At 37.3% G+C, this 13,045-nt stretch overlaps 1 protein-coding gene across 1 annotated transcript in view; it reads right to left on the bottom strand.

The window, feature by feature from the left end:
• Nucleotides 1-1,240: 1,240 nt before the first annotated feature.
• ARL6IP6 (ADP ribosylation factor like GTPase 6 interacting protein 6) overlaps nucleotides 1,241-13,045 on the bottom strand; it is a 37,336-nt gene continuing 25,531 nt past the window's right edge. Inside the window, exon 4 of the mRNA XM_007934924.2 lies at nucleotides 1,241-1,334. Within this exon, the coding sequence (XP_007933115.1) occupies nucleotides 1,241-1,334 (94 nt within the window). The remainder of the gene's footprint in view (nucleotides 1,335-13,045) is intronic.

Consider the following 13,045-nt stretch of genomic DNA (forward strand, 5'->3'; position numbering starts at 1 on the left):
ACTGTGAGTCAAAACCAACTTGATGAATAACATGTATATATGTATATATGACTATGTATGTATTACCAAAATACTTTTTCTACTTTAACTATATTTTCGAGAATAAAAAATAAACCAACAAAAGAAACTCTACTTCAAGCACTTCAACATATAAAAATTTCAAGTTTAAATTTATTAAAAACAAAGTAAGATAAATTCTGTTGAAGTAACCATATGTACACCAAGATAAATATTTGGAATTGTGGAAACAAATAATGAACAGCTTCAAATTTCTCAGTAATTTAATTCGTAAATAATTTAAATTTTTAGTCATTTCTTCCTAGAAATAAGTTTTATTAACTTTAAACTCAGTTCAATGTGATTTTTGCTTTTTTTAAAGATAAAATATGTGGTTTTTTTTTTTTTAAAGTGGGTATTAAATTTACACCAGCTAGAAAATAGCATTTACATTTGTCCACATGAATAGTGCCTAAGGCACTTGACTGCTAACCAGAAGGCTGGCGGTTCAAACCCACCAGCCACTCCTCAGAAGGAAGGTTGGGCAATCCTACTTCTGTAGTGATACCGCCTCGGAAACCCAAGGAGGGGTCATTATGAGTTGGGACCGACTCTACGGCACATAACAACAACAACAACACATGAAATGGTATTAAAAAACATATAAATTCAGTTTGTAGGAAAATACGTAAACAAAAATACCCCCAAAACATAAGTATGCCCCATAAAAAATACAAAAGCACCTTCTACTAAATACATGAATATTAAAAACTAAATATTTTGATTTAAAAGTAGCTACTATAAATGTCAAATTAGTAGGCATTATTTGCATTCCAAATATAATATATAAATAAGAAATATTTCTATCTCAGTTAAACAGTAAGATCAGTATTTCTTAGCAAAAAATGGACTATCTACATGGAAAGGTAGGCATTGCCCTGTATTCAAGTTTGCAAATTTGATTTCCATTACATTTTTTCTATAGTTTATAATTATACATAAAAAAGTAAAAAGATGAGGTAAACATCTTACACTTATAAGAAAGAACTTGAAACTTAATACTCAGATATTCCCAATGCCTAGGTTCTAGAACAGTGCTTAAAAGGGTCCTCCATAAATGGTGATAATTCTATATATTTGAACCACATAATGAACAGCAGGTTTATCAGTCCTCTGAGCAGGCAATGATGATCTTCTCTGTTATTCCAAAATAATCATGAATAAATATGGCTCCAGTGTGGGATTACATGAGACACCATGCTACAGTAAGAGCAGCAACAATGCCATTCAAAATTGCCATGCTATAGCCCATGTGGAAAGAATGTCCAGTCAGTCTCCTAGGGGGAATAAAAAAGAACAGAAAGGAAAATGTCATTTCGTATAACAGACACACAATCAGTTTATTTAAAATGCTTTCTCTTAAAAAAATCTTATTGCCATCAAGTTGATTCCAACTCACAGCTACCCTAGAGGACACAGCAGAACTGCTCCATAGGATTTCCAAGGCTGTAAATTTTAGAGGAAGCAGACTGCCACCTCTGTCTCCAAGAGAGTGACTGGTGGGTTCAAATCACTGATCTCTGGTTGGCAGCTGAGCACAATAATCACTGCACCACCAGGGATACTTTTTAAAATACTTAACAATCTGGAGACATGTAATAACACATGTTAAAAAAGAATATTGGACATATGCAGGATTAGTAATAGATGTATTTTCAGTTTTCTGTCAAAAACTCTCCTACTTACCAAATACAACTGTTTCAAATTCTTTACTCAGAGTCCAACATTCAACAGTCACTGTGTGTATCTACGACCTAATTCTAAGGCATAAACCTTGTTGCATCAGTAGCACGCTCCTTCATTAATTAGCTTCCTATGTTTTCCTGCTCAGTTGTTCTCATTTAGCACTAACTTAAAATACGTGTTATTTCAAGTATTTGTCCTGTTGCTACCATTTTTAGATTAGGTGAAGAAACTATTTCTGTGAGCACTGAAAACAGCACAAGTCCATATGTAATCATTTTTGATAGACATTTCAGTTCTCAACTGAACCGGTTAACTGAAGGTGCTTTCAATGAAATAAATAAATCAATAGGTTGCATTCTTAAGTATCAGCAAATAAACAGCTCTCCTTTTATGACAATTGTGAGCATTGACTAAGGAGCCTTCATAGCATAGAGATTAAGCACTTAGCTGCTAAATATAATTCTAGCAGTTCGAAGCTACCAGTCTCCATGAGGGAAAGGTGTGGCAATCTGCTTTCGTGAAGATTAACCGAAACCCAAACACACACTGTTGAGATGATTCCGACTCATAGCAACCTTATGGAACAGAGCAGACTGCCCCATAAGGTTTCCAAGTTTATAATCTTTACAGAAGCAGACTGCCACATCTTTCTCCTGTGCAGTGACTGGCAGGTTTGAAACACTGACCTTCTGGTTAGCAGCTGAGTTCTTTGCCACTGTACCACCAGGCGCTGGAAGCTCTATGGGACAATTCTGTGTCCTATAAGGTTGCTGTGAGTCAGAATCAACTTGACAGCAACAGGTTTGGGTTTTATTGACTTATTATGAGCACCAACTAGCTGAAGTACACATAAAGTACACAGATCTTCCCTGACATTTGTTCCCTTGATCTTGTAACAATTTTACTACCTTTTCTTTTTGAACATTCTTCCCACTAACTGTACTAAAAAAACACTCTTATCCTAATAAAATAAGGATGAGACATGCTAAAAGGAAGAGAAAATAGTGTTCAAATGGTAACAGGAGGCAGAACAAAGTCCTCTGCTCACTGGAGCAATCAAAGTTGAGGACATGTAGGGAGGTGAACCGGACAAAGAGCTTAAAGTTATAAGCAATGAAGGTACTGGAATGAGGTCATAATGCTCATTTTGTCTCCTTGGCTGAGAAGAGGCCAAAGTCAGGAGGTACTTAGATCTGAATTAACACTTGAAGATAATCTCATAATAATGACTCTAGTCCAACATCTAACTGTGGCAGAGACTGAAGAAGGTAGTCGTCAAAGAACAACCCTTTTTCATTCCACCTGGGGTTACAGAAGACCCTGGCGTTTCACGTTTCACGATGGCCCCTGTCTTAGGCTGAGTTCTTTAGAGATGCAAAACCATTGAAGCTGTTATCTGTATTTACAGAGAGATTTAAGTCAAACAAATGGCTCAAGCAGGTGTAGAGGCTGGCAAATAGCAAGTCCAAGGTAGATGTCAGGCTGGAGGCTTCTCCTCACTCACATAGCTGCAGTGGCTGATGAACCCAAGACTAGCAGTTCAGACACCTGACTGCCAGCTCACTGGCTATGAAGGCTAAAGAATCCTAAGACCGGCTGACAATGTGACAGGCTGCTAGCTCAAGACCCAAGAACTATAGGAGATAATGACATGCCAGATGCAGGATCCAAAGCAAACAAAAAGGTAGAGACCCTTGCTACAATGTCCATATACAATGGATGCAGTTCATAACCCTGAGGAAACTCCCTTTCAACTGATTAGCTGTTCACAGCGGATTGTATCATGGAGGTGATTACATTACATAAAATCTCACCAAGGGGGATGCCTACATCATAACTGCCAAACCACTCAGCACTATGGCCCAGCCTTAATCATTACACAACCTTTAACCATTACAGTCCCATATTCTGGGGTGGTTACATATATGTAATACATATGATATATAATTATATAGTATTTATACTAATGACATTATTATTTATTCTCTGTCCACTCAACCTTTCCTTATTCACTTAGAGGCTAGTTTAAGATGCTTCTCATCTGCCATTAAGGGCTAATCTACATACTTGTACTTACTACATAATAAAACAGAAAATTCCTCAAACATATTGATCAGTAAACATTAGCCTGATCATAAAATTGAACTATCAGCATTATCATCCAGTACAGAATAACATTGGTGACCTGAGAAATACTTAAATTAACAGAAAATGAAGTTAATCATGAAACAGAATTTCCAGTTATTAATTATTCTATTTCACCAGTATCTGATCTTTGCATACTCACAAAAATAGAAAAACCTCTACAAGAACAGTTTACTAAACCTTAGGAAGCTGTAACAACTACAGTGCTCTGTAACTGAATTCTGCTGAGAAGTACATATGCAAATGCTCAGTGACTTTTACAAAGTAAAGCAATGCACTTCAACAGCAATAAAGAAATGCTCCTGTATCTTTCTTTCTACTATCGATATCCCACTTGAGGTCCCACAAGTTCTACTGATTATGATGAAATATATAATACTAATCTCATATTTTCAGCTTATTGGTGAGAAATATTTGCAAGTTCTGTGTCCGTAGGTTCTTGGTAAATGTACTCTCAATGTCACCACTCAAATCAGAAGGTACTTGTGATGTTAAACAAAAATTCTTTTTAAAACTTTGTGTGTGTATATAAAACACGGCTCTACTGGTCTTGCACAAACTGAAAATCAAAATCCTACTGGTTCAAGGCATTTACTGTGTATTGATCGAGTCTACTATGGATTTCAAAATGGTTCTTATCACTGTACTTTTAATTTCATAATCTGAAATAGGCACACATTGCTAGGCACATGGCAACATAAAACAGGAGTGAAGAGGTTTGGAAAGACTGAGTACAGTATATACAATTTTTGTTTGTTGTTGTTGTTGTCATGTGCTATCGAGTCGGCCCCGCCTCATAGCGACCCCTCCTTGTTTGTTGTTGTTGTTATTTGCCGTGGAGTCGGCCCCGACTCACAGTGACCCCTCCTTGGGTTTCCGAGGCAGTATCACTATGGAAGTAGGATTGCCCAACTTCTCAATTTCATTAAGGAACATGTAAAGAAAAGTAAGGGATCTAATTTCAGAAGAATGATAAGCTGATCAGGGGGAATACCTTCCTCTGCTATTTAACTGACACCAGTAAAAATTACTGTACTTTCTTAAATCCTATGTATTATAGCCTGTCAAGGGAAACTTGATCAGATATACACACACATACACACACACAAAATCCACCCAGAGTAAATGAAACTACAGTATTATATAACATTAGGATGCCAAATCCAAAAAAGTGGGTAGGTAATACCTGGCCCTGACAAGCTGATCTGATTTCCTTTGTCATGCCATATGGATTTCTAATCTGGACTTTAATCTGAATGATGCTGAAAAAATTAAACACAAGAAAACAAACCACGTGGTCTCATAGGAATATAGTGGAAATGTGTAGCTTTGAAGACTTTCAATTTTAATTCAAAATTTGTAAGGTCTCTGAAACAAGCTTAAACAATTTTTGAAATAAGTATGACTTACTTTTGGAGATGGGAGCTCTGGTAGCACAGTGGCTAAGACACTTGCCTGCTAACCAGACGGCTGGCGGTTCAAACCCACCAGCCACTCCTCGGAAGGAAGGTTGGGCAATCCTACTTCCGTAGTGATACTGCCTCGGAAACCCAAGGTGGGGTCGCTATGAGTTGGGTTTGACTCCACGGCACATAACAACAACAACAACTTTTGGAGATGTGGCTACAATTATTATCTGCATATATGAATGTGACAAAGAAAACCAACTCATAATATTCTTCCCCAACTGCTCACTTTCGTTCCATACAACTAAAGATATTGTGTAGATGAATGTTCCTAAAGCATTCCTTTCTCAATGTTTTTTTAACTAGCTGGATATGAATAACTTCATTTTCCATTAATTTAAATATTTCTCAGGTCATCACTATTTTTCTACAATGGATGATAATGCTGATAGTTCAATTTTATTTTGAGCAAAGAAATACTGTTAACAAAGTTTTCTTAACAATATAAGTTTTGACCTATACCTAGAAGATGTGGCAATGGACTGTCAGACAAAAGAGGTACCATGGTGTAAAGGGAAAAGGACAATGAAGTGAAACTCATACTTCAGATTTTGTGTTTATCAAGTGAACACCTTGACCAGATGAACTTACAGTTCCTTTCAGTTCTAAATTTCTGTGACTATTCTAAGTAGCAAAAGACAGAATAAGTGAAAACACCTCAAAGAAACTATATACTTATGTATATCTTTCTAGTTATGATAGTATGCTACTGTTTGCCAATACATATACTTAAACTGGGACAATGAGGCATGAAGTATAATCACATACATATTTCAGTGCTAAAGGGTCAATCAAGGAAACTCATCAATGTAACGAAAATTAATGTATAATTCACACACTAGCCCATTAGAACAAGTAGAAAAATACACAGAGAATTCAATGACAAAACTAGAATGTTTTTTAAATGTCAGAATGACATTTTTATTATGACGACTTACAAAAAGGTACTGTGTTCTGGTTCTAAGAAATCCTTTCCAATAAAAAAATCCTATGACAAAGTACTTCTTGTTGTTGTTGTCATGTGCCCTCGAGTTGGACCTGGCTCATAGCGACCCTTCCTTGGGTTTTTGAGGCAGTATCATTACGGAAGTAGATTGCCCCATCTTCCTTCCAAAAGTACTTATATGGTCCCAATTAGCTGTTAAGAATTCAAGGTCTGTAGTTAGACAGACATGGGTGTGAGTGACAGCTTTGCAACTTACAAGGGGTTTGACCCTAAATTTCCAACTGCAGAAAATGAAAATAACAAGTCTACCCTTACAAAGTTGATATGAATATAAGGTGCCTGGTATATAGCACACAATCAATAAACATTAGCACAATAGTTAAGCACTTGGCTGCTAACCAAAAGGTAAGCAGTTCAAACCCATCAGCCACTCCCTGGGAGAAAAGATCTGGCAATCTGTTCCTGTACAGATTATAGCCTAGGAAACCCTATGCGGCAGTTCTACTCTGCCATATAGGGTCAGACACACACAATAATAACATTTATACCAGCATATATTTTTTTATTGTGGTAAAAATACATGTAACAAAACATTTGCCAATTCAACAATTTTTACATAATTTTGTGAATTGACTACCTTCACCATATTGTGCAACAGTTAACATTATCCTTTCCTGAATTATTCCATCACCAATAAACTCAGTACCCCCATAAGAAACAGCTCTCCCTTTTCCCCTCCCTCCCAATACTTGATCTACTAAGCAACTTTGGTTTCTATATAATTGCCTATTTTATTTAAGTGAGATCACACAGTATTTGTCCTTTTGAAACTGACTTAATTTACTTCACCCAGTGTTAACATTTTCAGGGATCATCCATGTGGCATATATCAGGACTTCATTTCTTTTCATGGCTAAGTAATAATCCACTGTGTGTGTGTGTGTGTGCAAACACACACACACATTTTGTTTATCTATTCATCTGCTGATGGACATTTCAGTTGTTTCCACCTTTTGGCTACTTTCAATATTGCTGCAATGAACACTGTTGTACAAGTTTTTATTTGTGTTCCTGTTTTTAAGTCTTTTGGGTATATAGCAAGGATTGTAACTGCTGGGCCACATGGGAGTTAAACGTTCAATTTCGTAACTGCCAAATGCTTTTCCACAGCAACTGTAACATTTTGCATGGCCACCAGCAAAGGACAAGGGTTCTAATTTTTCTACATCCTTGCCAATATTTGTTATTATTTTTTAAAATTTTAGCCGTTCTCTTGGGGTCAGATGGTATCTCATTGTGGTTTTGAACTGTATCACCCTAATGGGTATAGGGTCACTAAGAGTCAGAAATGACTCAACAGCAAGTTTTTGGTTTTTAATGGCTAATGATGTTGAGCATTTTTTATATGCTTGTTGGTCATTTGTATATCTGTTTATTATCTTAGGTGAAATATTTATTCAAGTCTTTTATTCATTTTTCAATTGTGTTATTTGTCTTTTTATTGTTAAGCTGTAGGAGAGTTCTTTATATGTTATGAATATTAAACCTTTATCGGATATATGGTTCCCCAAAATTTTTTCCTAGTCTGTAGGTTGTTTCTTCATTGATATAGTCCTTTGATGAACAATTTTTAAGAGGTCACAGGTATCTATTTTATTTTTTTGCTACTCATACTTTTGGTGTCATATCTAAGAATTCATTGTTAAAAACTAGGTCTCATAGCAATACCTCTGTTTTCTTCTAAGAGTTTTTTGTCTTTAATTCTCACATTTAAGTCCTTGAACCATTTTGAATTAGTTTTTGTATATGGTGTGAGATATGGATCCTGAGCCATTCTTTTGCTGTGGAAATACAGTTTTTCCAGCAGCATTAATTGAAAAAATTATTTTCTCCCCTATTTAACGGACATCAATTGACATCAATGATTGGGTTTATTTCTGGGACATTTAATTCTATTCCACTGATCTATTTGTTTATCATTGTACTAGTACCAAGCTGTCTTGATTACAGTAGATTCACAGTATTTTCTAAAATAAGGAAGTGTGAATCTACTCTTCTTTTTCAAGGTTGCTTCGGCTATTCAGGGCCTTTTGCCCTTCCATATAAATTGGAGGATTGGCTTTTCCTTTTCTGCAAAGGCTATTGAAACTTTGACGGGAAATGTACTGAATTTATAGATTGCTTTGAGTAGTACAGAGCAAAGAAGAATGAAGAAAACCAAAATTCATGGAAACAATTAGTCCTAGCGACTGGTACACCATCCAATCTGCACCCTATATGACTACCCTACCACTGTCATCCACTTGGAAGGGGATCTGTGTAGCAGATGCTTGATAGAGAGGCAAAACAATGTGGAACTAAACTCAAAATCATTTGGAGAAAAAAAAAAGGAGGGGGGACCAGGTTTGCTGGTTTGATAGAGCCTGGTGGAACCACTGAGACTATGGCCCCTAGCTGCCCTTCAGGTCTGGAATTGAACCCACACCTGTGGTTTCCAGCCAAACAGAAGACAGGCATATGAGTTGAACATTTACCTGAAGTGTAGATACACTCCTTGGAGAGAACAATCATTGAGAAAGAAGGGCTGCCTGTACACAGGGAGACAGCTTAGGGGGCAGGAGTCCATGGAGGGATGGACACCAGGAAGAGGTAACTGTGGGGAGGAAGTGGGAGGGGAGCTGTTGCATTATGGTAAACTGTGGTCAATATCATGAGACAAAGTATATGTAAGCTGCTATATGGAAAGTGAATTTGCTCTGTAAATCTTCACCCAAATCACAATTTAAAAAAAAGGAAAAAAAAAAAAAAAAAAAAATAATCCTTTTCTCTTACTACTTTATTTGCCCTAAACCCTCAAGAACTAAAGCCCTGCCCCCAATGTCAAAAAGAACAAGGTAGTGAAACTCTTTAATAAGGTACAGAAGAATAAACTTAAATGTTGAGTAGAAAAAGTATATATATACAGGAATGCCAACCCTAAATCCTGAATTTTCCAGGAAATTCACATTAAATATTTTACTCAGTGTCTGCTATTTCTTACAATAGCAACAACAAATACATATTCTCATACAAATGCTGTTGTTGTTGTTGTTGTTATGTGTCGTCGAGTCAAACCCGACTCATAGCGACCCCTCCTTGGGTTTCCGAGGCAGTATCACTACGGAAGTAGGATTGCCCAACCTTCCTTCCGAGGAGTGGCTGGTGGGTTTGAACTGCCAGCAGTCTGGTTAGCAGGCAAGTGTCTCAGCCACTATGCTACCAGAAATGTAAATATTTCAGCATCTAACTATTCCCAGAAGCTTTAGTGCATAAAGTAACACATGCAAAAATGGTATTAGATCACATGTATTAATATTTAGTTTGTAAAATAGTTTCCTAAAGGAGTTTACCAAGAAGTAATTCAAAGAATCAACTTACTCCCTCTTCTTCCTCCCTAACTTATAATTTATATACAAATTAAATATGAATTAAATTAAAAGTATATGTTTTCTCAAATTGAGTGTCTGGATACTTATCTAATGTCATTTATGACTGAAAGAAGAATAGAAAAGTAGATTAACTCAGAATGATCCAACTGAGAGAGAACAGCAGCCATCAGAAGGAAGCATATTTGCATATGAACAATTTGTATATGGTTTGTATATAACAATGAAATACTGTAGAATGCCAATCAAATGCTTTACATTATATTTTAAGAAAGCTTTAGTGAAATGACCACTCTTTACTTTAGCACGTGCCTTAGCTGTAATGTTTCCTTGCATTTTGACCATGAGCCCCACATCAAACAAATCATAAATACAACCAATAATGCATTTACAGAACAAAGCTAACCAACATCAAACTTCTCCACAATATAAAATAGTGAACTTATGTTCTGAGTTCTATAAAATGGATATTTAAACTATGCCTTCCAATCGACCTCTTTGTAGGAAGTGGCACAGATATGATTACTCAAGAGGAACCTCACGTACATGTCCTAATTACAACTTAAAACTAAATACAATAAAATCATATTTTGCTTGAGTTCTGATCATTCAAAATGGTTATCCGAGGGGAGATTTTTATGCTCAAAGTTGAGATCATTCTTTTTAAAACAATTCACTGTAACCTCTAAAAAGGCTCATCTTCAGTTTTAAGATTCAAGGAAGTCTCTTGAATTTGGCCCTTGTTGTTAGAATATAGGTCAACAAAGGAGGTATTAAGAATTGAAATAGTCTCCAAAATGTACACCACACTTTGACTTCAAGACATGCTATTTCTACAATACTTCTCAACAGAAAAGAGAAATTATTTTAATCAGTTTCTTAACATGATTCAGTAACCTAAGCTTTGGATTCAGATATCCAATTCATCAGAAATCATACTTTTTATATAACCTTTGACTAGTGTTAAGTTGGAAAACTGAAATTTACAGGAGCATTTGATCGCAATAATAGCACTGTTAGGTGGTGCTGTGTTGGTTATCAACTCATAGTGATTTCATGTGACAGAGTAGATTGCCCCATATGGTTTTCTAAGCCAGGTCTTTCATTCTTGGAACTGGGTATGTTCCAACTGTCAATCTTTCAGTTAGCAACCAATTGCTTAGCTATTCAGCCACCAGGGAGTTAGCCTATCCTCGATACCCTTAAGTACAAGCATTTGTGGTAGGGGAAAAAGAGATTTTTACTAAACAAATTTAATCAAAACAGATTTTTATTAAACAATGACAAAGATAACCATTCAAATGAGAGATCTGTCTGTGTGCACCAGGCACAAGAGACCAGCAAATCTACTGCATCTCACAGTTAGAGAACAGCTAACATATTGGGATAGAAGTCAAGTTGAGATTGGCTATTCATTAATACGTAATTGTCAAAGGCAAGATAACAGACACATGCAAGGAATTATGATTGGGATGTGCATATAATTCATGTTAAAAAAAGTTCAAAGATTGGTTCTGGGGTTTTAATTACCTGGCTATGTGGTGCCTGGGGTAGACTCATAATCATGTGACATCAAGTCATAGTCACAAAGTGCCTATAAGACAACACTAGGACTCCAACTTAAAACAGATAATGTGTGTCATGGAGCATTTCTTCCTTTGTTTTATTAAGATACACTATTAACCAGTGAAGAAATATTTTGTGCCAGCTTTTCCATCACATCAACAGGGGAAATAGGAACTTGACCTTACCCTATCTTCTTGTTGTTGTTGTTATTTGCCATCGAGTCGGACCCGACTCACAGGGACCCCTCCTTGGGTTTCCGAGGCAGTATCACTATGGTAGTAGATTGCCCCACCTTCCTTCCGAGGAGTGGCTGATGGGTTTGAACCGCCAGCCTTCTGGTTAGCAGTCAAGTGCATTAAGCACTACGCTACCAGAGCTCCTTCTTAGTATCTTCTTCTTAGTATCCCCAAACACCTATAAACCTTTTGAGGGTCTTCAATTTCCATATTACACACTTTTTTTTCCTTAGAAAAAATAAATCTCTATGGGTATCTCTTTTGAAAAACAAGTCTCATCTTACTGCTAAAGGGGCAAAGAGGCGCCTTAGGGTCAATCTTCCGACCTCCTCTAACTACACAAGAGGAAGACAGAATCACCATCAGTAGCCAAGGTCTGTTCTTATGAGGCCGGACAGGCTGCCACCCTTCAGCCCTCTTAACCAATCTTGGCACGAACCATCCCTCTCGCAGCACCCCACCACCACTCCACTGCATTTGATAATTCACTGCAGTGGCTACACAGAACTCACAGATTATGGGGTTTATTAGAGAAGCAACAGGCTACAATTCAAGCTCAGTAAGGTGCTCAGGATACATTTCTTGGATTAGAACAGTCTCTCCTCTGTTGTGCCCTTAGACATGTCTCTCTGGCCCTTGGCCTCTTGGCCTGGCCTCTGCCACCGTGGGCCAGGTAAGCCTGACACCCTGTCCTGTGCCTCTTGGTTCCACTGCTGCCATCTCTTAGCTGGGCATCTCTTGCACTCAGCCGGCAGTCAGAGAGATCTCTTCTGCCTCTAGGAGGGCTCATTTTGAGCCTGGCAGAGTGGCAAAACCAACCAATCCCAACATCCAAGTTCTACACACCTGAGAGAGAGCAACATTTCCCAGATTACTTCATGCTGCACCAGGTGGATGACTTTAACAAGCAGCTAGTCAGCTGCTCATGGCACAGTGGGAGTTATAAAGACTATGGCTAGAAAAGCCATACCATGTAATTTACTACACCACACTTACTAACATAAACTTTCTTGGCACTAGTAATTCCCTTCACAATTTTATCTAATATACTAAGGAAATCACTAGATGCCCCCTTATGGGTACTTGCCACTTTATATCCTTATTGTTGTTAGGTGCCTTCAAGTTTGGTTCTGACTTACAGTGACCATATGGACAACAGAATCAAACACTGCCTGATCCTATACCATTCTCACAATCAATGTTATGTCTAAGCCCACTATTAAAGCCACTGTGTCAATCTATCTCGTTGAGGATCTTCCCTTTTTCACTGCCCCTTTATGAAGCAGGGTGTCCTTCTCCAAGGACTGATCCTTCCTGATAACATGACTTAAGTATGTGAGACAAAGTCTTACCATCCTCGCTTCTAAGGAGCATCCTGGCTACACTTCTTCCAAGGCAGATTTGTTCATTCTTTTGCCAGTCCATGGTGTATATTCAGTATTTTTCATCAATACCATATATGAAATGCATCAATTGTTCTTTAGTCTTCCTTATTCATTGTCCAGCTTTCACATGCAC

The sequence above is a fragment of the Orycteropus afer genome, unplaced genomic scaffold (assembly GCF_000298275.1).
Source record: "Orycteropus afer afer isolate SDZICR_OR568_19922 unplaced genomic scaffold, OryAfe1.0 scaffold00023, whole genome shotgun sequence".
Lineage (NCBI taxonomy): Eukaryota > Metazoa > Chordata > Mammalia > Tubulidentata > Orycteropodidae > Orycteropus > Orycteropus afer.